Source organism: Bos indicus, chromosome 4 (assembly GCF_029378745.1).
Source record: "Bos indicus isolate NIAB-ARS_2022 breed Sahiwal x Tharparkar chromosome 4, NIAB-ARS_B.indTharparkar_mat_pri_1.0, whole genome shotgun sequence".
NCBI classification, from domain to species: domain Eukaryota; kingdom Metazoa; phylum Chordata; class Mammalia; order Artiodactyla; family Bovidae; genus Bos; species Bos indicus.
This window is the reverse complement of record NC_091763.1, coordinates 119041106-119067680: the sequence shown is the minus strand read 5'-3', so window position 1 is coordinate 119067680 and position 26575 is coordinate 119041106. Positions and strand designations below refer to the sequence as shown.

The 26575-nt window shown below is 53.3% G+C and overlaps 1 protein-coding gene across 3 annotated transcripts in view; it reads left to right on the top strand.

Annotated features, from left to right (window-relative positions):
- The window catches only part of PTPRN2 (protein tyrosine phosphatase receptor type N2), a 602297-nt gene that overhangs the window by 525703 nt on the left and 50019 nt on the right, over positions 1 to 26575 (top strand). For all 3 annotated transcript variants that reach the window (XM_070788511.1, XM_070788512.1, XM_070788513.1), the window contains one exon: positions 16557 to 16704. In XM_070788511.1, the coding sequence (XP_070644612.1) occupies positions 16557 to 16704 (148 nt within the window). The remainder of the gene's footprint in view (positions 1 to 16556; positions 16705 to 26575) is intronic.

The following is a 26575-nucleotide window of genomic DNA, read 5'->3' as shown; positions in this document are numbered from 1 at the left end:
GGTTGGAAGGTCTTGGGGAGGACAGGAGACCGACGTCTAGGCTTCATACCCTCTCGGCAAGTTTGGTTGGGGAGAAGATGAGGGTAAATGCGTGTGTCTTATATTAGCTTTTTCTGTCTTGGTGTCACTTCTGTTCCCCGCTCTCATATTATTGCCGACGAGCGTGTGGCCTGTTGGCTTCAGAAAATTAAAATCCAGACATCGTACTTCCAAATAGACTTTTAGATCGTCTGCAAATATCCCCTAATACTATTCTATAGAGTCCAGCCTTTCCCATCTGGATATGGGAGAGGAAATTCATGTGTATGTTGCTCTCCTGGCTAACCTTTACTGCACCCACTGGAATTCTTTCTTCCTAAAAACTCCATCAGAAAATTGTAATGAGTACATCACTGGTACAGAACAGAAAAGACTGCTGCTAAGAAAAGCCCTGCTGCTTGGCGATGCGCGAGATGCTGTCTCTGTGTTGCTAGGCAACCACCCCCCCCTTCCTCTTCCTGAGAGGTTTCCCTGTTAAGCGGTTGCCGTCATCTTTCGAGTGAAAATTGCCTCCTCTCAGCTTTTTCATGTCAGCTAGGTGATGGTGAAGGTGTTGGGTCTCAGAATCTGCTCTTACCATTGTGATTTGAGATTGGCCACTTGAATTTTATAGGTGACCATCTGGTTGGGGAGGTGTGGGCGGATGGCCCTTTAAACATATGGACCTGCTGGTACCCACACAGAAACGTTACTCACAACTGCTTTTCACGACGATCTTGAGGCAGCACTGCCTGAGTCGCTGAATGACAGTGAAAATGCAGTGATTTCTTCATCGCTCACCTTCTTGTCTGACGTCACCCGTCAGGCCCCCCACCTCATGCTAGAGATGGCAGGGATGTTCTTTGGGAGAATGTTGTCTCCCAGAATTAGTTTCTTCATTGGAAGATCTTTGAGAGTTTGTTATCTTAAAACTGCATTGTCATGATTCTTTTTTTTCCTCTTATTGCCTATCAGCTCTGGAATCCAAGGTTGGTTTCCAACACGTTTTGAACATTAATGGAATTTCTGAATAACTCATGGTTGAAAGTATTTTTCATATATCAAAAAGACATGATTGAGGCTGGAATCAAATGCTTATTATCTCATTTAATAAAGACTTAATCTATATTAATAAAAATTTGTTTTAAACTAATATTTGCAGATGCTTTCTTTCCTATTGTCCAAGTAATTTATAAAAAGCGGACAGAGAGGTAGCTACAGCTGGACAGTTTACTTTTCTCGTTAAACTGTTCTGCTCTCTCTTCCCCATCAAAGCCTCAGACATTAACTGTCTGTAAGGGTTACCATTGGCTTCTGCACTAAACCATCTATAGACAAACTCCAACTATCCAAGGAATGAGAGGATTTAATGATTGTTAAAAACGGGGGTTTGCAGTGGATGAGAAACGACTTAGGAGAGTTTAATCTATTCAGAATGATTGGGGCTTCTGCATCTTTCTTGCAGTTTCTCCTAGTTTTCCAGGGCTTTCCATTTATCTATGAAGATGAGTGTATTGTTGGTAGAAATAAGACAGCTTAATAGTAATTTTTTGTTTGATAAACAGCTGTTTCAGGCATTTAAAATGCCATGGGTAGACATCTTAAGCTTTTAAAAGGCTGAAATTAGTAGAAATATAATAAACTTGAATTAATTTTTCTTTAGACTTGTGTTAATGGAAGTAGCTGCAGCCTGGGAGACTGATGTTTAAAATCACCACATTGTCAATTGTGAGGTCTTTTTTTTTTTTTTTTTTTTTTTACTGTCTGTAGACCAAAAGTACAAAAAGAAGAGAAGCTTACAAAAGATATTTGGTGAAGGCAGGTGGTCTGGATGAATAATGTTTCTTTCATTAACATATTTCCCTTATTAACTGTATAATTAATTGTACATAGCCAAGGGAAGCTATGGAAATTGCATTTTGAGATGTATCAAAGCCGCCTTATGCTTCAGACTTCCATGCAATTTACCATTAATGAATCCAGAGATGGGAGCCTCCAGTCTATAATTATTACTTACTATTTGAATGACAAGCAAAGAATTTTATCAGCAGAGTTTTAAATGAAAGGGGATTAGCCGCTAATGTTGAAATTGTTCATCTTATGAAAATAATTTTGAAGAAAATGTTTTAGTGGAGAGGTTTGAGGAAAGCATTTGCCATTAAAATAGCCATTTTCCGATACTCTGTATGAATCTGTCCACGTTTGACAGCAGGGTGCAAATACTTTTGAAAGTGAATGAATATTTTATAAGCTGCAGAGCTGCTCATGCATCCCAGGAATAGATTATGCAATATTCCCAAATATCCCAATGAAGGTGAGAGCGTTGGTAAGCTAGGCAGAGAAAAAAGCAAGGCGGAAAAAAATGAAATTTATGAGAATATTCTGCAAGAAATTAAAATTTGTTTCATAGCATAGAAGTCTGTCCTTCCCTCTGCTGAGTGCTCATTTAAGATAGTCAATATTGTGGAGAACACTGAAAAATGAAGCGCTGAGACCCATTCTTCCCAATGGCTTTCACTGTTGAGGCCGGCACGGCTCAGTGTCTCTCGGGGTGACCCCCGTATCCACCGGGTGGCTCTGGCCTTGGTGCTGAGGCTGCGTCAGAGGCCGTGGAGCTGGGGCCCCTTCTCCAGGTGGGGCTAGGTGGGTGGGTGCACCCCCCTCGTTCGTCAAGTGTTTACTGACCACCTAGGCTGTGCTGGGCTCCACGCCAGGCACTGGGGTGGTGAGGAGTAGAGTGATCAGCCTGAAAATGCATCTTTCATTTCTCTGCGCCGGTTCCTCCCACTGAATCGATAGCCAGTTTATGGCATCACCTAGTTAGAGCCTGGTGTCCTGCGAACAGGAGAACGGCCACACTGGGATTTCCTGAAGCGTGGGAAGGTTGATCTGGGGGGTGGGGCGTGGCTTCTAGGGCCTGTGGCAGACCCCACGAGTGTTCTGGGCGCTCGGGGGTGGTCCTGGAGCCCCGCGGGCTGGAGGAGGCAGCTGGGCCCGGGCGCTGGGTGGTTCCCTGGGAGCCCTGGACCCCTTCCCACGTGGGCCCCGAAGATGGCGAGCCAGCGAGGACAGCTGGTGCAGATGTGTGCTCCGGGCCTTTCTTAGACGTTCTCGTTTTCTCAAAGCCTGGGATCATCTTGGTTTCACTCAAGTGTATTTGAGTGCACTGGGCCTGTTGGCTACTCCAGGGTGCGCATCTCTTAGAGGAGGCTTTCGTGTCATCTGGGAACCAGTCCATAATCGGCATGCGGACGGAACTCCTGGACCCACGTGACCTGAAGAGCTGAGCAGTACTTCTGTGCCACCAGGAGGATTTGCTCCCTGGGACGGTGGCCAGTCACCACGTGCTTCCTCAGGGCTGTTCTTGTGTTTGGAGATGCACGCGTGTTCACACACCCTTGTGTGCATTTCAGGAGTTGCCTTATTTGTGTAAGTATATCGACGTATCCCATGGACAGAGGAGCCTGGCAGGCCACAGTTCCTAGGAGCACACAGAGCTGGACCTGACTGAAGCAACTTAGCACAGCACAGCACATCCAAGAATACCAAGCTGGTTTAGTTGTTAGGTTGATTTTGCATATTAAGTTTGGGTTAAGTATTGACTGTTTTCTGCTGGGCAAACTGATCTTCCATGAGATGTTGTAGAACAAAGCTAAGATAAAAATTAGTGTCATCAAATATCTGAGGATTTTGTCTGGGTAGCGAAGCATAAAGGCTATTAGAAGTGTCAGGGTTGTTGAGCATTCCGATTTCTACCCAGGTGTTTGACTTCAAGTGGATCTAGACCGAAGTTTTGGTTCTGAGACCAGACCTGTCCTCACCGGTTGAGTGAGGGATCCGGGTTTGCAGACATTTGGGAGGGTGAGGAAGAGCAGGCAGGAGAATGAAATGCGCAGAATCTGTATTAACTCGGCCCGAAGCCTCTAGTTAGTTCTGTTAGGGAACCCCCCTAGACCAGCCCCTGAGCCCCTCTCAGAACGCCTGGCTGGTGTCCTCGGTCCTGCCCGGGGCTGGCACGGAACGGGGCATCTTTGTCATTGTGTGCCTCTGCGTGAAGCTCCCGGCTGGCCCTCGCCACTCTCGAATAAGCATCATCTCCCGCTCCCCACCCTCAGCTTTCAAGCTCCCGGCCCTGGCCCCTGGTGCCCCCTCCTGGGCCCCACCACCCCAGCCTCCTCTCTGGTTCTGGAACCACAGGGCCCATTCCCATCCGGAACGTTCTCCCTCCAGTGACGCCCCGCCGTCCCCGGCAGCCTCGCCTCCCCATCTTTCAGGAGGGACCTGCCTTCCTGGGCTGCTCACCCCCCAGTTGCCTGTTTTAGTCCCCTCACCCCCTGCCGTTGTCTGAAGCTATCTTCTAAATGGTGCTGACCTACTGTGTGTGGTCTTTCTCCAGCTAAAACCCCAGCACCCGAGGACAGAGTCTTTGACCTGCTGGGTCCCCGGAACATACAACACCCCAGCTCCTACGATGCTTTTAATAAAGCTAGTTGAATGAACAAATAAATGGCTAAATCTACCAACACATGAACAAGATTCTGAAATAATACTGCAATTCTCAGCTTCCTCTTCCACAAGTAGAGGCAGAATCCACGTTTCACTCATAATGCCAGGCAAAGCTTTTTTGCCTTCGGTTTAGTTATAAATAGCTGTACATTTATGGAAATATGGTATAATTCTGTTAATATTTTCCACTGCTTGTAAGTATTCACCTTTGTATTTTGCCTACGTTCATATAACCTTAATTGTTAAGATGTTAAATAAGATCTTAAGGTTCATACAATTGTTCATTTAAAATTCTTTGAGCTTCTTGAACACGTCAGCCCTGAAAGGCAGGTGAAGTTACTGTTGTTGCTATTACCGCATGGCTCTCGCTCAGCCTCACTGCAGAAGACCTTTGTCACTCTCTCCTACGCACACACCCAAAATTACATGGCTCTAAAGCGCCCAGCGTGAAACAAACTTGGTTGTGTAAAGAGACGTTCTCCTGTTTAGTCAGAAGAGGTGGTGAGGACGAAATATTTATTCTTTAAAGCTTACTGATTAGAACGCTTCTGGAACAGAGCGCGTCTCTTATTAACATTTCCCACCAGGGTTTCAGTTTAAGTCTTCATAAAATTGTGGTTTTCCTTTTCCGTAAGCCTGTAAAGCAAGGTGAGTGCAGGCCACAGCAGGTTTGACGGGCGCATCGGTTAGTGTGGGAGAGTCTCTCAGGGCATCTCCCACCCGCTCAGCCCTCCGTGGGGACGACCCAGCTGTGAAGCTGGAGGCTTCCTGAGCCTGACCCTGCAGAATTCAGGAAATTCCTGTTATCAGTAAGTGAAAGTGAAGGTCGCTCAGTCGTGTCTGACTCTTTGCGACACCATGGGTTATAAAGTCCATGGAATTCTCTAGGCCAGAACACTGGAGTGGGTAGCCTATCCCTTCTCCAGGGCATCTTCCCACCCCAGAGATCTAACCCAGATCTCCACATTGCAGGCAGATTCTTTACCAGCTGAGCCCCAAGGGAAGCCCATTATCAGTAAAGAAAGTGAAAAGTGAAAATCGCTCAGTCGTGTCCAACTCTTTGCAACCCTATGGACTATACAGTCCATGGAATTCTCCAGATCAGAATACTGTAGTGGGTAGCCTATCCCTTCTCCAGGGAATCTTCCCACCCCAGAGATCTAACTCAGGTCTCCCACATTGCAGGCAGATTCTTTACCAGCTGAGCCCCAGGGGAAGCCCATTATCAGTAAAGAAAGTGAAAAGTGAAAGTCACTCAGTTGTGTCCAACTCTTTGCGACACCATGGGCTATAAAGTCCATGGAATTCTCCAGGCCAGAACACTGGAGTGGGCAGCCTATCCCTTCTCCAGGGAATCTTCCCACCCCAGACATCTAACCCAGATCTCCACATTGCAGGGGGATTCTTTACCAGCTGAGCCCCAAGGGAAGCCCATTATCAGTAAAGAAAGTGAAAAGTGAAAGTCGCTCAGTCGTGTCCAACTCTTTGCAACCCTATGGACTATACAGTCCATGGAATTCTCCAGATCAGAATACTGTAGTGGGTAGCCTATCCCTTCTCCAGGGAATCTTCCCACCCCAGAGATCTAACTCAGGTCTCCCACATTGCAGGCAGATTCTTTACCAGCTGAGCCCCAGGGGAAGCCCATTATCAGTAAAGAAAGTGAAAAGTGAAAGTCACTCAGTTGTGTCCAACTCTTTGCGACACCATGGGCTATAAAGTCCATGGAATTCTCCAGGCCAGAACACTGGAGTGGGCAGCCTATCCCTTCTCCAGGGAATCTTCCCACCCCAGACATCTAACCCAGATCTCCACATTGCAGGGGGATTCTTTACCAGCTGAGCCCCAAGGGAAGCCCATTATCAGTAAAGAAAGTGAAAAGTGAAAGTCGCTCAGTCGTGTCCAACTCTTTGCAACCCGATGCACTATACAGTCCATGGAATTTTCCAGACCAGAATACTGTAGTGGGTAGCCTATCTCTTCTCCAGGGGATCTTCCTGACCCAGGAATAGAACCAGGGTCTCCTGCATTGCAGGTGGGTTCTTTACTAGCTGAGCTATGAGGGAATCCTATGTTATCAGTAAGCCTCCCCGCAATTAAGGACTCTTCTAGATTTAGAATACCAAAACTCAGAATTATAATAAAAATATATTAATTAAACCTTCCAATAAGTGAAGCTCTACAAAATCGAAATTGAACTAAATTTGTGCGCTCTCAACACCCTGCTTTGCGAGCAGTTGCCTTTTCCTTCTCTTCCAAAAGCACAGCCCTTCTCAGCGCCACACAGGGGCAAAGAACTCATCCTGGGGAGGCTTTCCCGGCAGTACTTTGAAAAAGCACATGGTTTTCTTCAAAGCTTTTGTTTCTTTGTTTTCTTGGTTCCTCAATGTAGTTTATTTTTTCAAGTACAGAAGGAACTTTAGACCAAACAGATAACCCAGGACTCACAGCCCCCAGCCCAGCCCAGCGTCTTCCGTTTCTCCTTTGCTGCCTCTCTGTCCCAGGCTGTTACTTGCTCACCGTCTCGCCTGTATGAGCGTCCGTTGGGGACTTCCTCTTAAAGGTTTTGCATTTGGAACCATGTGAACTTTTCAGCACTGTTTTAACAATTTAACATCCCTACCATCGCAGTCAGGTTGGTCACCACCTCAGAACGGGGAGCTCGGTTCTAACTCTCGCTGAGACAGCCTGAGAACAGCTTTCGGGGTCACTGGACCTGCCGAGATTCCATTCCATCTTCAAAACAGCTCGGCCTGAGAAACAGAGCTTTCAGGGGGGGACTGGGGGAAACGGCCTTGATTCACATGCATTGGTGAAGCCACCTCTGCTGCATGTGCCTGATGCTTTTCCTGGTCAGCGTCAGGCTTTCGTCCTCTTCCCAACTCGCCAGGATAAGGGAGGCAGACTGCCCCCTGCGAGCTCACATGCGAATGTCCCCTCCTCAAAAATGCCTCCTCCTCAGCGGTGATACTGAAAGTGTGATAAAAAGAGGAAAGGCCGCAGGAATGGGCTTTCATTCCTCCTTCCTAATTCCTCTCTCCCGATGGGGCTCCCTCAGGCTTTGCACATGCAGCCCAGGGGCTGGATTCCAGGTCATGCTGGCCTTTGCCGAGTGGGCCCCCGCTGCCCGCACAGGGCCACGCGCTGAGCCGCCCGGTCTGGGTGCCTGCGTGTCCCTTTTCTCTAGTATGGTGCGTGTGTAGCTGCGCTGCACTTAAAGTTCCCGGTTTGAAGGAGATGAAACGGCGCGTGTGTAAGTGTCCGCTGAGACCCTTCGTCCCTCGCCAGGCGAGACTGGGCGGGCGGGGCAGGTGTGAGGACTTGCTGGGGGGAGGCTGCCGGCCGTGTCCGGGGGTTCCAGTGTGGTTATTGTCACTGGAGTCAGATGGCAGTTTGAATACACTTGATTGTATGGTTTGTGATTCCCATTTCAAGCAAACCTTTGCTAAGCTAAGAAACAGCAAAACTACCCTCTGATCACCTAACCATATCTGCCCTTCCTTGAGTTTGAACAGACTACTTTGAATTTCTAATTCCAAATGTCTTAGCCTGCCTGATGCATAATATTAACAAATACCATTTGAAATATGCCAGATGCAGCAGTCTATGCAGACAGGATGCCCGCCTAACCCAGCCGTTTTCTGTGCCCGCATCTGTGTGATGTGGGCTGAGCCCAGACAGTTGACCCCACCTCCTTTCTCCTTTCATCTTTCCATGTTCTTTGCTCATGACTTAAACGTCTTCCTTTTAGAGTTCAGATGCTCAGCACACACATCTTCCCTCCGTGCATTAATAGAGACAGGTGACCCTGTTTATTTTTAAGGGAGAAACGTCATCATCTCCCCAAATGGCAGCAGAAGCAGCTCCGTCCTTGCTGTTAAAAGCCTGCATCTGATTCCATCTGATTTTAAAGCACCAGCCTTCGGGTCCTCTCACAAGGAAAGAAAACGTAAACGATGTAATCTTATTGTAACAAACGGTCTTATTGCTGTCATGGGCACCCATACCAGCTTCCCAGGTGGCCCAGTGGGAAAGAGTCCGCCTGACAATGCAGGAGATGTGGGTTTGATCCCTGGGTCGGGAAGATCCCCTGAAGAAGGAGATGGCAGCCCACTCCAGTCTCCTTGCCCAGAGAATCCCATGGAGAGATGAGCCTGGCGGGCTACAGTCCAGGGGGTCACAGAGTCGGGCATGACTGAGCACACATGCAGAACAGCATAGGCACCCGTGTAGAGTAGAGAACAGAGACAAAGCTTTCCGAGTAATAACTGGATCTTCCAAAACCTGCACCTCCTTTATGACACCCTCTCCTCAGTGGCAGAAGCTTGTTCCCGGCAGTGTCACTGTGAAATGGACTTTCACTGGGACAGCCTCTACTGGTTTCATGTCTGAAGAGCCACAGAGGTCTCCAGAGATCTGTGCAGACATGGTTTTGTGCTGACGTGAGTGGTTTCCGTGTGTCCTGATCCAGTGAACCGGATCTTAGAGTTTGCTAGATTTTAGCAATGGTCCGCCCTCCTTATGAGTTCCAGTTTTTTGTGTTAAAAGCTTATTTTCATTTTTATCTTTAGTAAGTCCCCTTTCCCCTCTCAGGGTGTCACCCTCTCGTTGCTAGTGGTACATGCGTGCGTGCTCGGTCGCTCAGTCGTGTCTGACTCTTTGCAACCCCAGGGACTGTCACCCGCCAGGCTCCTCCGTGCATGGGATTCTCCAGGCAAGAATACTGGAGAGGGTTGCCACTCCCTTCTCCAGGGGATCTTCGCCAACCCAGGATCAAACCCATGAATCCTGCAACCTCTGCGTTGGTAAATGGATTCTTTACCACTGAACCACCTGGGAAACCCCTTTGGTAGTGGTCAGAAATGCCAGAGTAACATCATTTCTGTGACTTCACAGAACTCAAACTGCACTGTTCACCCAGGCTCTCGTGACCACTCCACGTGAGTTTGGTCGAGCACCTTGGCAGCCAGTATCTGCCAGGATCCCAGCTCTGTGGGCTGGATTCAGACCAACTCGCACAGATCTCCAGCCTGGTCCTCCCAGCATTCAGAGGTGGGCAGCAACACTCCTGCAGCACAGAGGACGGCCTGGGGGCCAGGGAGCCGGGTGCCCGTGGCTCTCCTTGGAGCAGTCACAGTCCAAAGCCCTTGAGACCACAGATGCTGGCTTGTTTTGTTCTTGTTCAATTGCTAAGTCACGCCCAACTCTTTGTGACCCTCATGGACAGAAGCACACCAGGCTTCTCTGTCCTTCACTCTCCCAGAGTCTGCTCAAACTCATGTCCATTGCATCAGCGATGCCATCCAACCATCTCATCCTCTGTCATCTTCTTCTTCTCCTACCCTCAGTCTTTCCCAGCACCAGGGTCTTTTCCAATGAGTTGGCTCTTTGCATCAGGTGGTCAAAATAGTGCAGCTTCAGCATCAGTCCTTCCGATGGATATTCTGTTTCATGAGGAAAGTGCTGGTTTGTTGCTGTTTGACGAAGACAAATCGAGCTAGTCATGTGGTGGTGAAGTAGATGATTTCAGTGACTGGGATTCTTTCCTTGTGACCCTGGAGATGACCCTTGATGCCAGCACTGGTAAAACAGTGCTGGTGAAACAGTCCAGATCCCGACACGATCCGAGGTGCCAGGTCACAGTCCCACTTGGCATCACCAGCTCTTTCCACCCAGAGGTCGGCAGCTCAGCTTCACGTCTCTACACTGGCATTTCCAGTGGCGCCTCAAGGCTGGCTCACGACACCTCCATCTGAACCCAGGGATAAGAAGCATGCAGTGGGGAGGAGCTTGAGGGTCCTGCCTGATCCGTGCTGTGAGGAGGCGGTGGGCTTGTTAGAGGGACCACCATCCCTGGTGAATCAGAAGCAGCATCGAAACCATGACCAACGAGCTTGGTGATGCTGCTGCTCGCCTCTTTAGTAGCGTCAGGAGGCTGACCACAGACAAGGCGGCTTCACAGCAACAACTCTACTGTGATCCTGCCTCCTGTGCTCAGGCCGCAGTTGGCAGCTGCTGTCCGTGGAGACTTAACATACTGTATTTCATTAGAGGATGGTACTGTCCCCAGAACACTGTAGTCACAGAATATGGAAGAGACATGAGATATTCTCTCATGAGAAACACCATCTTTTCCATCTGTATATAGTTTATAGTCACAAAGTATAATTCATATATTAACTCACTCAAGCCCCAGCACTACCTTAGAAATATGTACTAGAATTCCCGTTTTTGCGTAGCAGTATATGAAGGGTAAGTAAAATTAGATGGTTTGCCCAAAAAGTCTGTGTGGGGACCAAACCCTTTTGTTTATTACATTATTAAGAAGTTTTCTGAAATCAAGCTCACTGCCTTCTCTGTTTTATTGAAGTTGCCTTCCTATTGGAAAACTCCCTTAGGCATTCACAAAGGCTCTGAGAGTGACGGTAAAATTAACTTCCCAAAGATACAAAAATGTGCCTGTGATTATTTTCTTAATATGTTCCTGTGATTATTTACAAAACTCTTTTATACTCCAGAGCATCCCAAAGCTCCATATTCCTAGGAATCACTTTCTTGACCTGAAGTAGTTGACAATTTGATCAGAAAACCATGCAAAAAACCCTGGGGTGATATTAACAAGTTAAGGACATACGTCTCCACATTATAATGCAGTAATTTTTGTCCCAAAGGTTCGGGATTCTGAGTAAATTGATTCTATTAAATGTGGAAGCCAGCTGGTTCGTCCAACATATGGAGAGTGTGTCCTGAAAAGTCGTCTCGTGGCACGTGGTCCTCATGGCCCAGAAACTGTTGGTCGTTTTCCTACCCAAGCAGTCTAATCATGTGGGCCAGAAAAGGGCACGCGAGCTCGGGAACTGGAAGGTTAAAGTCAGAAATACAAGGAAGTTAAAGAGGAACGCCTTAGATTGAGTCAGTATCTCATGAACTGGGTCCTGTGAAAGCCGTCCCCATGGTAGCATCATGTGGTCAAGGCTCAAGAGGTCATTGTCAGCCGGGTTGACTGCAAATGTAGAAAACCCGTATTCTGAAAGCTCAAGACTTTTTTCCATGAATGGTTTGATCTGGGGATTATCTTCTATGCAAGTGCTTCAAACCTAGGCTCTTGGAAAGTACAATTCAAGAAGATTTTAGAAACCTTCGCACTCGGGACTTACCTGAACTCAGCCCGAGTGACGTTCCCGATAGACCCAGGCTTTTGGGAACACAATTCCCGTAAGCCCAGAGCCCGCCAGAACCCATGTCCAGGGGAGAGTACTGAGCAATTCTTCAGGATTAAAGACTTGCTTCCAAAGGTCCCTTACGAACTACGTAGCTGTCTTAACTCAACTATCTAAGCTCTTCAAGTTGAGCCAACGGGTGCTGAGCCCTGACTGTGCACTTGACTGGGGTCTTCCAAGTGGTGGGGGATCTCCCTCACTTGACCAGCCCTGCTCCAGTGCTGGTGACTCATGCTCTGCTCTGCTCTGTGTACCCAGAGCTTCCTCTGTGGGGGTGATGGTGTTGGTGTAGGACAGGTCCCTACGCCCCAGGAGCTCACAACCCATGGGGAAGACAGGCTCCTTACACTGGGACTGCACACAGCACATCCCGAACGAGGCTGCTCACCCAGGGCACGAGGTCCACAGAAGTGACCCACAGAGACACCACAGACCTGGACGCTGAAGGGGGTTAAGATCAAACAGTGGGGGAGACTGGGAGAAGACCTTTCTGAACTCTGGCCATGCCTGAAAACCTGTGAGACCTTGAGATTGTCACAGGAACATTCGACATGAATTGTATGGACGTTCCTTGGGTAACTCAGAAAGGAAGAAGGCAGCAGGAAATATTTAATGAAACATTCCAAACTCCTTATGGTACTTTGGGGGGCGGTTCTTCCAAGTTTTAGATTTGATGGCAAAAATTTTGGATTGCCAGTTATCAATATACAATATACAACTTAAGTAATACAAATCACTTCAATTTGTGATGCTGGAGAAGACTCTTGAGAGTCCCTTGCAGCAGTCCTTGGATTGGTGCAGAGAGATCAAACCAATCAATCCTAAAGGAAAGCAATTCATTGGAAGGACTGATGCTGAAGCTGAAGCTCCAATACTCTGGCCACCTGATGGGAGGAGCCAACTCGTTGGAAAAGACCCTGATGCTGGGAAAGATTGAAGGCGGGAGGAGAAGAGGGAGGCAGAAGATGAGACGGTTAGATAGTATCACTGACCCAATGGACGTGAATGAGCAAACTCTGGGAGATGGTGGTGCACGAGGAAGCCTGACGTGCTGCAGTCCATGGGTCTGCAAAGAGCTGGACGTGACTTAGCAACTGAAAAACAGCATCCAGGTTTCCAGATTATGTCAGTCACTCAACAAATACTGACTCTGTGCTAAGTGCGTGCAGCATTGGCCCCAGCCTGGAACAGGCAATCTCACAAGAGGATGGAGGGTCTGGCGCCCACAAAGCAGAAGGGGATTCACGTCACAGAGACTCAGGTTTTGCAATAGTGAGTATCTGATGTGGGGAGCGGGTTGTGGGAAAGGAAGATCAGGGCGGGGACGGGCCTGAAGGAGAAGGTGGCGTCTGCACAGACCTGGACGTCTGGGTGGATTCGTGGCAGAATCGGCGTGAAGTGTTGAGAATGACCGTGACGGGGGACGAGTTCAAGTGGGGAAGTGTTCTTGCTGGGCTAGCGTGGCAGGTTGGTAGCATGAAGTCTGGACAGAGCAAATGCTGTCGGGGCACCGGTGGCGGCATTTGGAGCAGGTGGTATTGTGACCACAGTCCCGCCTGTGCAGGAACCGGAAGGAGGCCTGAGGCGGGAAGCGGAGGAGGCGGCAGGACGGTGCGTCTGGAAGACCCTCGTCTCAGCATCGTTTCAGCTCAAGTGAGAAAACCCCGTAGTACTGATGTCGTCCAAGGCCTAGGCAGCAGCTATCAGGACAGAGAAGCAATAGCAACATGAAAAAGCAGCTCACGCACGTGCCAAGGACGGTGGCAGTTACCGCAGCCTTGCAGCTTCGCTCTGGGCGGGGGGTCATCAGCGGCTTCTGTTTCACTCTGCTTCCCTTCACTTTCTGTCCTGTCCTACTTGTGCTGTTTATGGAATAAAAAGGTACCGCTTTTTTTAAACTAGGCCATCCTGCCATACCCACTACCCCCCACACACACATACAGGCACACACACGTTAAATGAAAGTATTTTAAACGTCAGCTTTTGGAACACCTACAGTCTGGGGGAGGAGCACGCGGAGTGTTTAAATTTCCTGTTCACTTACCTAGTTATTCCAGGAGGCGACTGTGTCCGGGGAGGCACCCCTCCACCTGTTATCACACCCTTGAAAAGAAGGGCCCTCGTGGTATTAAGTCACGGTGGCAGGTTTTGTTTTTGTGTAAAACTCATTCTTTTGCGACCAAAGCCTGGCTTCCCCACAGACAACGTGAAACTCACTCCCATGTCTCAGAAGAAAAGCATCTAATCCACAAGCGTAGGGAGCGACGGCTCCTCAGACGCGGATGGGAATTATGTCCATTTATCACGGTGACCCACGCTCTGTAAAGGTGTAACAGAGAAGCACCGCTGCTCGGAACAGATCAACTGAGACGACCGGAGCAGGACGAGCACAGCTGACCGCGGCAGTGCACGTCGAGAGGAGGAAAGCTTTGTCTCGGTGTTTGCGTTTCTTTTACTCATTTTTCTTTCTGGCTGCGCTCAGGCTCTCCCAGTTGCAGGAGCCGGGGCCCCTCACCGCGATCGCTTCTGTGGCAGAGCGCGGGCTCTGGGGCGCACCAGGGCAGTAGTTGGGGTTCGTGGGCTCGAGTGTGAGGCCCCTTTTGCAGACAACATTTGAGATTGGATTAAACCTTCCAAGGCTCATCAGTTTAGAATCCATCATGTTTTATTGAAAGAAGCTCATCTGGGGCTTCCCTGATTGCTCAAGCAGTGAAGAATCTGCCTGCAATGCAGGAGAGCCTGGTTGAATCCCTGGGTCAGGAAGATGCCCTGGAGAAGGAAATGCAACCCATTCCACTATTATCACCTGGAGAACCCCATGGACAGAGGAGCCTGGTGGGCCACGTACAGGCCATGGGGTCACAAAGTCAGACACAACGGAGACTTACTGTTAGAGGAGAGAACCAGCAAGTCTCCGTATAGCTTACTGCTAGAAAACAACAGTTCTCAGAAAGAAGCTCATTCTTCCCCGATGGGCTTCATGAACAGCATTTTCCAAAGAAAAGGGAGGATCCCGGATCATTTTGCCAGGAACCGTTTTATGCCCACGAGTAAGACTGTACATTAACCAGTCTTGGGAAAAGTAACCCCAGAAGCACTGAGACCATACACTTACCCAGAACTACCCTCCTTCCTGGAACCTCCACACACACCGTGTTTAAGGCTAGGTAATAAGCTGGTCAGTATTTACACAGATTTAAGTACGGTGTCGTGCAAAAATGCCATCCTTTTTAGAGTAACTGGTACAAAAAATATGTATGTGATGTTCCATGATGATTGTCCCCAAAGAAAGCAGTGTGTGGTTTACATTTTCTGGACTGTGCCCTAAAGTTGCTGCTTTAAAGATGTTTCACTTTGCTGTGTGGTCATATTTGAAAACCCAGAAGCAAGACGTTAGAAGATGAGACTTTCCTTTGGGCCCAATCAAACCACCTGGGTCAGTCCTTTGAAATTCTTTTCCTGAAACCCAAGGGCCGTGTCGGGGAGTGGGCTTAGAACTGCTGTGATGTTTCTTTTCCTCACGAGGGTGAGCTACTGAGGTTCACGGTCTGTCCCTGAAAAGGGTTCATGGTCACAGTTCTTTGTCATCTGCACGAAAGGCCATCTGCTGGTCCCCTAAGCGGCTGTAGCAGGGGATCGAGGGACGTGTGATAATCACCCAGGGCCTGTCACTGGCCCTCCCGGAGCCACAGGCCAGGGGCACCTCAGCTGGGCCAGGCAACCGGGAGCGTGACCCCTCCCCTGGAGCAGCACCCTCGGGCACCCAGCCTCCACACCCCGCTTCAGCGTGCACTCACTGATACACACACCAGTCGGACCAGCATGGACAGAGTCGGTGTTTGTTAAGTGAATAATACAAAGCCGTTCAGGCCAGCTGTACTCCGCATTTTACTGAGAGGTGTGAGGTCTCAGCCCGACCGTCTGGTGGGCTTCCTTCCTTTTCACGTGCCCGTCTGTCCCCTGGGGTGGGTGCCGATAAGGCGGGGCAGTCAAGGGCAGTGATGGTCACTGGAGTGGTGGTTGCTGGACTGAGCAGACGAAGGGGCCGACAGAGGGGTCAGGGTGGGCGTGGAAGAGGTGTAAATCTTGGCCGGACACTGGAGTGCCTGACCAGGGACCCGGCTCCGTGTGTGCATGTGTGCACGTGTGTGTGTGCACATGTGTATGTGTTTCACTTTGCTGTGTGGACATATTTGAAAACCACAAGCAAGACGTTAGAAGATGAGACTTTCCTTTGGGCCCAATAAAACCACCTGGGTCGGTCCTTTGAGATTCTTTTCCTTAAAACCGCGGTCATCTCTGGACTAAACAGATCAGTAAGGCGAGTGAACAGACCAGCTCCGGAGTCTGTGGAGGGAATGTTCAGGAGGCCAGTTTGCCTGTCCACCTGTCCTGTGTCCCTGCCCACAGGCAGGTGCCTGGAAAAATTAAGATCAGAGCAGATGAAGGTCAGACATTTGGTTTGTGTTTGGGGTTTTGTTTTTTAACACTGACGGCCACGTAACACTGTGCCGATCAGAGCAAACTGCATCCCCCTGGTGGGTTCAGAGAAGCCGGCCTGTCGTAAGGAAAACGACTTCTGTGCAGAGGCGGGAGCAAGGTCAGCAGCCCCAGCGAGGATTTGGCGCGGGCTCCCTGCCCTGCGACGCGAAACACACCCCCCCCAACGTCTGCTTCGCACTCGGCCCCTTCCCCGCAGCGGTGCCAGCCCGCCCCGCCCGGTCCACGCAGGTGGAGCGTGGGCTCCGCCCGGGGCTGCCCCGGGGCCCACGCCCCGCAGGTGGACCTGCTGACGCTTGCTCTCTGTTCCAGGCCTACATGGAGGACCACCTGAAGAACAAGAACCGCTTGGAGAAGGAGTGGGAGGCGCTGTGTGCCTACCAGGCCGAGCCCAGCAGCTCGCTCGTGGCCCAGAGGGAAGAGAACCTGCCGAAGAACCGCTGCCCTGCGGTGCTGACCTGTACGTACCGCCCGGCTCCGGGGGGCGGGGGCGGCCCGGCGGTGCTCTCCTGTACACACCGCCCGCTCTGGGGGCGGCGGGGAGGGGCTGCGCCCGCCCCGCTCCAGGGTCTCCTCTAGGGCTCGTGGGGCTCCAGAGCCCTCCCTCCTCCGTATCTACCCGCTCTGCCGACATCGGTCGTTTCACTTTTTTATTTTTTTGGCGTAGAGTTGATTTACAACGTTGCGTTCGTTTCAGGTGTACAGCAGAGTGATTCAGTGACGCACACACCTCTGTTCTTTTTCAGATTCTTTTCACTTACAGGTCATTACCGAATATTGAGTATAGTTCCCCGTGCTGCACAGTAGGAGCTTGTTGAGTATCTGTTTTATATATTGAAGTGTGTGTGTGTTGATCCCAAACTCCTGTCATCCCTTCCCCGCCTCCCCTTTGGTACCAACCATCAGTTTGTTTTCTGTGTCCCTGTGTCCCTTCCTGTTTTGTAAATAAGTTCATTTGTGTTGAATTTTGGATTCCGTGCCTGGCGCCCTGCGAGCCCCACCCGGTCCTGGAGGCACAGCGGTGGGGGTGGGCACAGGTAGATGCCAGCAAGCTCAGGCTGTGCTGCTGCTGTTGCTGTGGACTCGGGGCTTGGTTCCAAACGCCTGGAGCCTCGTCCTCCCCTCTCCTGGGGATCACATCATCGCCCTTGGACTCTCAGGGCTATGGGGTCAGTGAGGCAGTCTCGCAGGCCGGGCAGGCTGTGCAAGGAACAGACAGGTCTCCCCAGCATTGCTGGGCACCTGCTGCCTGGCAGGAGTCGCTGCCAAGAGAGGGGACACGGGGAGATGCCAGCCCTCCGTCTCCCTGACATTGTGTGAGCTGACAGGCGACTGCAGGGGCAGAGGCCCCCAGGGGCGTGAAGGGATATGCGGTGCGGGCTGAATGTGCGTCTCCCCACCCGGCCATTCCTGCCTTCCGTCACTATCTGGAGATGCTCCAGCCTCCCATGTTCCAGCAGGTTCCAGGCTGGGGCTGGTGGCGGGGGTGGGGGGGGGTCTGTTATTAATACACACCCCCTGTGGGGGTGGGAGTCCGACGTGTGTTGTGAGCAGTGTCTGATGTAAGTGCCAGCTTCACGTGATGAGTGACTTGTGCGCATGGAGTGAGTTTGTGGCGGAGGGCAGGAGGGATTCAGGCAGACTTCAGACGTGACAGCACGTACTTTGTGGGCTGACGTGTCCGAGGGCTCAGCAAAGCCCCTCAGGTCTCAGAGGGAAGACCAGCACCCTCGCGAGGACACAGCCTGCATCCTGCGCTGGGAGCCAGGGGGCCAGGCGGTGTCACCCAAAGGCAGGAGCCCAGGTCCTGCTGCCCATCTGCCTGGGGGATGCCGTGGCTGACACTCTGGCTTGTGGGCAACGGCAGCGACTCACTCCCGGCTCACAGGACAGGAGGAGCCAAGACACGCACCTGTGTGGCTTTGGACCCGAGCCCGGAATGACACCCTCCTGTGAAAATCTTAACACACTTCTAGGTGTAAGGTTTTTCTAACACTTTAGTTGGTGTTCAGACCAGTTCTGTGATGTCTGAAGGGCTTTTCCCTAAAGAGCTCTAAAAATAGGGGCCATTGCAATTTGTGTTTTATATTTAGAAGGAAAGCCAATAACAAACAGATATTTAAGTACCTGCTGTGCACCAAGAAATATCAACATATCAGTAACCTCAGATAATGCAGATGACACCACCCTTATGGCAGAAAGCAAAGAAGAACTAAAGAGTCTCTTGATGAAAGTGAAAGAGGAGAGTGAAAAAGTTGGCTTAAAGCTCAACATTTATGGCATCTGGCTAAGATCATGGCATCCAGTCCCATCACCTCATGGCAAATAGATGGGGAAACAGTGGAAACAGTGACAGACTTTATCTTTTTGGGCTCCAAAATCACTGCAGATGGTGACTGCAGTCATGAAATTAAAAGATGCTTACTCCTTGGAAGAGAAGTTATGACCAACCTAGACAGCATATTAAAAAGGAGAGACGTTACTCCAGGAGTTGGTGATGGACAGGGAGGCCTGGCGTGCTGAAGTACGTGGGGTCACAAAGAGTCAGACACGACTGAGCGACTGAACTGCACTGAGCACCGAGGACTGCTGGCCAACAGCGATGTCCGGTCAACCACGCTCAGCCCTTGTCCTCAGGGAGGATCTGGGTGGGGGATTCCAATTGCACCCCAGATGAGTAGCCGTGTGGGGCAGATGGTCAGCCTGTGTGGAAGCCTCTGGTTTCCTTGGTTGTTGGGGCTGCAAGATAAACACTCAAGTTCAAAGGCTCTTCCCCAAGCGCCCTCCTGCAGCGCCAGCCAGAAGGAGACAGGTTCCGGGCCATACGCCCTGCAGCCGGAGGGTCCACAGGCCGGGGCCTCAGGGACGCAGGACAGCCTGTTTTCAGCCTCCAGCGGGGGTGGGGGGCCAACCCCAAGGGGACCAGGGCCCTAGAAGCCCTCGGACCAGAGCCTCGGGCCTGCCGCCTGCACGTGGGCTGGAGCCAGGGCTCCACAAGGAAGTGCTTTCTTGGCCGGACTCCGGCATGGGGCGCGAGCCAGAAGCCACCGTTCCTGACCATGTGGCCATCACAGAGCCTGGTCTCAGAGACAGGCGGGTGGACAGAGCCTCCCCAGACGCGTGGGTCTCGTCCCGCACACGCGTCCCTGGCTCGGTCCTCCACGCTCCCGCCTTCTCAGCTTTCAGAAGGAGACCCGGTGGTCAGGTCTCGGCCTGCAGCCTCCCCGAGCAGGACCCCAGGGCGATGGCGTGCATTAAACTCCTGGTGGTCTCACCAGACTCCACCAAGGAGAACGGCTGCTTCTTGAGATCTGCTTCGTGTTGTCCGACTGTTCCCTCCACACGTGCAGCGATGTCCGTGGTGGAGCAGAGCGTGTAGACAGGGTGGGCCTCCAAGCACCCTGGCACCTGAAGCCAATGTTGACACCACGTGGGTGTCAGGGTGCTCATTACAGCGTCATGTGTCAGACACCCTCCCCAACAACCACATCCACCCTCCGCCCAGGAGACAGGAGTGCTTCTGGGCTTCCGCCATGCTCCCCGATGGGCACGGCTGGGGCACCCACCTGGACCCGCCCAGGGCCGTGTGCGGGCCCCACCCCTCCACCCCATCCATGTCTCTTGGTCGCCTGCCCGCCTGATACCTCCCCGCCCCCCACGCCCCGCCCACACTGGCTCCGGTCCAGCTGAGGCTGGGGCACCCGCTGCGTCCCCATCAGCAGGCTGGTGGGAAGTTCAAAGTGGCCGGACCAGCAACTTTCCCATCCCTAACAGCCCGAAGGTTCTAGCTGCAAACAAATTGTCTTTCAAAGAAGAAGGCAGATTTACAAGATGTTGGCTGGTGCTGTGCTGGGTCCTGTTATATAGTTCAGAAGTTTAAAGAATTTAAAATGCTTTAAAGTGCCTTTTTTTTTGCATTTTTAAAAGAATTATGCAATATTCCCTCATATTCCTGTTCTTTACAAGCTAAGGACAAGAATATGATGCTATGGTGGTATGCCATCTTAAAGTCTGTGATTCTGACTCATAATAGCAAGAGAGAGACATGGAGGTCCGGGGGTACTTAGCGATGAAACCGGAGAGGTCAAGTTGAGGACGCAGACATGGAGGATGGACAGAAGGTCCATGAAGCCGTGTCTCGAGCTGTGGCCTTTAGGGTGTTGCTGCTGACGGGCTCACAGCTGCGTCCACGGCCTTACCTGGCAGACGGGGCAGGGGAGGGTCTGAGCGACTCCCTCCTGGCTCTTTCTGGGAGCCGCATCACACGTGGCACCAGCTTCAGCCGTGTGTGACGAAAAGGACGGTGGCCGGCTGATCATGTCGCGTGCCATCCCCGAGCTCCCGGACCTGCCCCCAATGCTTCCCCAGCCTGCCCCCCACCCCTCCCAGGCCTGCCCCTGACACCACCCAGGCCTGCCCCCCACCCCGCCTGGGCCTCCTCCATCCCTCCCCGGCCTGCCTCCCACCCCTCCCTGGCCTGCCCCCCACACCGCCCGGGCCTGCCCCCCGCCCTGCCTGGGCCTCCTCCACCCCTCCCCGGCCTGCCTCCCACCCCACCCGGGCCTGCCCCCAACCCTTCCCCGGCCTGCCCCCCACCCCTCCCCAGCCTGCCCCCCACTCCTCCCAGGCCTCCTCCACCCCTCCCCGGCCTGACTCCCACCCTGCCTGGGCCTGCCCCCACCCCTCCCGGGCCTGCCCCCGACCCCGCCCGGCCTCCCCCACCTGACAGATGAAGGGGCTGGGATTCGAGTCTGTCTGTGTGCCCTGTGATGACGAACACCCTGCATGTTTCTGGGGACTCATCTGAGACTCTCGTGTCAGGAAAGTGAGCAAGACTTCACACTTCCACGGACTGAACATCTAAAATACACCCACAGCCGCCGTCCTGACAAAGCACCACTTCCCTCAAAACACACAGAAAATTTCTTTCCAAGCAAACCTTGGGCTGACGCTTTTCCCCACTCTGAGCAGGATCTCCGCGGTGAACATCCTGGTGTGGTCACGTTGGAGTGACCGGCTTTGCCTGTAGCGATCAGTCGTGGGAAATTCTCCTGAATCTGACAGCAAGCTGGATTTCTTCTCGTGTGAGGAAGCTGCCCAAGAAAGCAGCGCGTCCAGAGAAATTCCTGACCCACTGTCTTTTCTTCACCCCCCCTTTTATGGCCTCAGAACGAGCTGAGTAACTGCCTCCAGACGGGGGAGGCCGTGGATATGTTGGTGCCGAAAAGGAAATCCCGCAGCAGTGTGTGGGCTTCTTCCTTCGCAGAGGCTGGGCTGCCTGGGACTGAACAGTTTCTAAGGGAAGCAGAGGAGAGGCTAAGGCCGTGTTCCAGACGCTACCAGACCTCCTCGTGGAGCTGAGCCCTGCAGGGCCAGAGCCTCTGGAGTCAGGGCCCGGGGCTGAGGGCACAACATTCCAGAGCCCTCCAGAGCAGAGGGGCTGCTTGGCGGGCTGGGGCCCATGCCGACCGTCTGCACAGTTCAGCCACCCAGGTCCAGCTTCTGCCTCCTGTTCACTCCCTTCCTGGAAGCTGGACCACTGGACATGTGAGACGTCCAACCTCCTGTGGCCTGGTGTCTGCACGTCTCACCTCTCACAACCGAGGCTGCACAGAGTCTCAGCTTCAGGGGGACTCGGGGGCTCGGAGAGACCCGGGACCTCGGGGGGCGCCAGACCTGGGCCCTCTCCTGGATGCGTGCTGGTTCCCTCACCCCGAGCAGCCAATCACAGCCTTCAGAGGGCCACGCCGGGCTGTGTTTCCTCCACCGAGATGTTCCCAGTGTCCGTTCAGCGTGTGATGGGCTCCTCACAGGGCCCAGCCCTCATCTGTCCATCCTGACTCAGCACTGAACTCTGCATTCACTTCCGATAAACGCACCCTTGTTCAAAGCCTAGGGGAGCTCGACACCCGCTCATCACGGTGCCTCCTTGTCGGTGTTTGCTCTCCATGTGGTTTATAAGCATGTTTCAGATTATTTCGAGTCACTGATGATATCATATTCAAGGAGATGAATGCAGAGCGCTGCCTCCCAAGGCACGGACCCGGAAGGACCATGCCCATGGCTGCTCCCCGCGTGACCCCGGCCCGCCTGCCGCCACCCTGCAGCCCTGACACACCCGCACAGCAGAAAGGCCACGTGTGCAACGTCCCCTTCACACTGCCACCCGAGAACCTGGAGCCAGAGGTGAGCCAGGGCGTCAGGGGCGACAAGGGTTGTCCCCCGTCCTCCTGACCCCAGGGGGCTCCTGGCCACCCAGTCCCGCGGGTGCTTTGCAAAGAACGCCGGCTTGGCATCATTTTCCCCACCCTTTTTATTACAAAAGTTTTCAGATCCTCAGGTTGAAGTGATAATTTGATGATCGCCTACATCCCCACGGGCCAGACTCCACATGGCTGCCACTCAGTTTTGTGATCTGGCTGTTTTACTTCATTGTTGGCTGAACTATTTCAAAGTGGGTTTTATGTGTCTAAATGGTTTAGCCTGTGTCTCCTAAAGTAAAGACCTTCTCCTACGTAACTATGACCCCATCGTTATAGCTGACAACAGTGGTTACCTGCAGATGGTGACTGCAGCCACGAAATAAAAAGACGCTTGCTCCTTGAAAGAAGAGTTATGCCCAACCTAGACAGCATATTAAAAAGCAGAGACATTACTTTGCCAACAAAGGTCCGTCTAGTCAAAGCTATGGTTTTTCCAGTAATCAGGTATGGATGTGAGAGTTGGACTATAAAGAAAGCTGAGCACCGAAGAATTGATGCTTTTGAACTGTGGTGTTGGAGAAGACACTTGAGAGTCCCTTGGACTGCAAGGAGGTCCAACCAGTCCCTTTTAAAGGAGATCAGTCCTGGGTGTTCATTGGAAGGACTGATGCTAAAGCTGAAACTCCAATACTTTGGCCACCTGATGTAAAGAACTGACTCCTTGGAAAAGACCCTGATGCTGGGAAAGATTGAAGGTAGGAGGAGAAGGGGACAACAGAGGATGAGATGGTTGCATGGCATCACCGATTCAATGAACATGAGTTTGAGTAAACTCCAGGGTGGTGATGGACAGGGAAGCCTGGCGTGCTGCAGTCCATGGGGTCGCAAAGAGGCGGCCACGACTGAGCGACTGAACTGAACTGAGTGGTTACCTGCTTAGACTTCCAGGAGGTCAGCGTTTAGCAGGAGGGTCAGACTGCCAGCTGTACTCCCGTTTCTGACCCTCCTCCCCTCCCCTCCCCTCCCCTCCCTCCTCCTCCTTCTTACCCCCTCTTCTCGCTGCTCACTTCAGTTAGAGTTCTTAGCGGACTGAGGTGTCAGGAGCCATCAGGTTGACGGCCGTCTCCGTCAGCCTCGGGCCTGATCTCGGCCCTGGGTGAGGGGCATGCCACCCGCACCGCCCCGGGCCTGTGACAGGCAGCAGACACCCCAGATCGCAGAGTCACTTTGCTCTTGAGAGGGAGCCTGAGTCTGACGGGTCCCGCTCGGTCCCCCTGCCCGTGCGGCAGCAGACCACCAGCCCCAGGACCCATGTCCTGCCCCCGGGGCCCATGCGGGTGCCGCCTTCGCGACAACGTGAAGGGGGAGTTGCAGATGAGCCTGAGGTTTGCTCATCAGCTGACCTTAACTTAGGGAGAGGGGCCTGGGTTTTCCAGACAGGCCCAGGGTCATCACCAGGGTCCTTGGCGTGGAGGAGGGAAGCCAGGCTGGTTGGGGTGATGCGGTGAAGAGGGACGGTCCTGGCCAGGATCCTGGGAGCAGCTGGAGGCTGGAACCCGGAGAACTACCTTGATTCAGACTCACCCCAGGCTTCTGGGCAGAAGGACAAGCATAAACGGGCAGTGTTGAAGCGCTAGGTCTGTGGACACGGGTTCTGCTGGTCCTGCCCCCTCGCTTAGCTGGGCTCTGCCCCCGACCCCGCCCTCTGCCGCAGCTCGCCCAGAGCATCGTGAACATGTTTCTGTGCGAAAAGCCACACCGTCGATACAGCCAGCCGCCTTTCTGGTGGAGATGAAGACGCGGAGAAGCACAGTCGCCTCCTCACTGCTCAGGTCCATGTTGGTGGACCTCCTGGCCTAAAAGAACAAGTAACCGGACTGTTTGTTTAGGCTTCAGCATCTGCTGGGATCGGGAAGATCCCCTGAGAAGGAAATGCAACCCACTCCAGTGTTCTTGCCTGGAGAATCCCATGGACGGAGGAACCTGGAGGGCTACAGTCCACGGGGTCGCAAAAAGTCGGACACGACTGAGTGACTTGCACACCAGGAGGACCGATTATCTGCTGCAGCTGCGTCGAGCACCGGGGGCCTCGGGGGCTTCTGGGCCATGTCCCCTCATGCCCGATCTCCTTCAGGTCTCAACCTAAACTGCAGCCCCGTGCTCCCCCAGCTCAGCTGTGCTGAGCACCCCTCCTGAGGGCTCTCCTTTCCTGGAGGATCCACCCTCCCATGCTGCACACAGAGGCCCAGGACCCTGAGGCGGGCTTCCGTGCGGGGCGGGGGTGCGGGCGGCCGCCCCCTGCGGGGTCACAGGTGCAGCGGAGCCAGACACGCTGCTCCACCTCATGTCCCGGTGACTCCGTCCCCAGACCCCCGCGGGTCTCCCCGCCCTGGCCCCCTTCCGCCACGTCAGCCTCGGTCGGAGTGTCCTCTGGGCCCCTCTCCCACCTGCCGTCACAGGTGCGTCTCTGTTAAGGCGACTCAGTTCCTGCCAGACTTGCTACCCTTCCTTCCCCAGGCGTCCTCATTGGCAGGGCCTGGGAGCAGGGGGTTTCATCTTGTTCTCAGACCCCGTCCCAAAGGCTCAGGTCGCACATCCGCCCTGGTCCCTGTAGATGCTGAGACTGTCAGCTGGAGGTGACGCGGGTGTCACCCTCCATCGACCCTCAGTCAGCCCAGAGGAGGCCGCTGGTTCCCGCTGACAGCCCTGTGCTCAGCAGACCAGGCTTGCCCCATTTCATGTAAGCATGGCTGAGCTGCCCCCTACCCGGGCCCTCGGAGGCCGCGCCCCTCGCTGTCTGTCCGCAGCCCTCCGCTCAGCCCGGGGCAGGTGCCTCGCTCAGAGAAGCGGGTGGCTGGGGTGTGCCGGCTGACGGTCTCTGGGTGGGACGGTGCGACGGCGTGGTTTCGCTTGGTCGGTGTCTGAGCTCTTGTTTCTGCAGAGTCGTTCTTGCGTGTGCCACACGACCACTGTGGCAAACACGGGCACACCGCGCTCCCCGCCACCCTGCGGCGCCCTGGTGTCTGCACTGCATCCACCGAGGGCCAGCCTGGAGCCTCCCGCAGGCCCCAGTGCCTCTGGGGCCTCTGAGCAGAGCTCCCCGCCCCTTCCTCCAGGCTCGTGAGGGCCCACCTCGCGCCTGTTCCCTGCTTTCCTCATAGAAAACTCACTTTTTTAGGCTGGTAGGAAAGTCCTGCTCTCGGTCATTGAAGGTGTGGGACCTGGAAGAGCTGAGATGCAGGAGCAGGGCACACAGGTCGGTGCGTCCTAAGGGAGCCAGGCCCAGACACAGGCCAGCCCTGGGGGCAGGCGCGCCCGGGCCGCAGAGCTGTGTCCTCACGGGCTGGAGGCCGGGCCCAGGACAAGGCTGGCCTGCCGGGGCTCTGAGGGGTGTCCGTCCCAGGCCGTCTCCTCGGCCTTCACGTCTGCATGCTCCCTTCTGTCTGCCTGGGTCTGAGTCCAAACCTCCCCACTTCTCTCCAGGCCCCAGACACGTGGGGTGAGGCCCACCCGTGCCTGTGAGCTTGCTGTGCCCATCCCCTCTGCACAGACCCAGCTCCGCGTCAAGGCCACAGCCCGAGGTCCTGGGGGGCACAGTTCAACCTTTGACCCCAGGAGCCCCAGGACAGCCTGGGCCATGACCTGAAGCCTGTGGGGTCCTTTCCTGCCCGGCACACCGGCCGAGCCCCGAGAGGCCTTCCCCTTGTAGACGCTGAGTGCGAGGTCTGTGCATAGTTAGAACAGGGGGTCCCACTGAACTCCAGCCCCTGTGACCCACCTTCAGGGCCACTCACGTGCCGAGCTGGGCGGCCACCCTGCAGGAAGCCTCCATGATGCTCGCGCTTTGCTCACCCATCAGGAGACCCACAAAATTCAGGAAGGAGCTGGTGACCACTGGGTCATTCCCGAGCGCGGCCCGACGTGGGGTCTCTGTGGAGGACTTGCAGCCCTCTGGACAGTGCTGGCCCATCTCAGACGCCCCTGGCACGCCTTCCAAGTGGAGAAACTGCTGTCAGCCAGCGAGCGTAATGGTCCCATCTCAGTCATAACAGCAAATTGAGAAGCTCAAGGGCCCTAAGGCAACACTGGCAGACCATCCGGAGGCAGAAGCTCCCTCGGCTGGAGCTG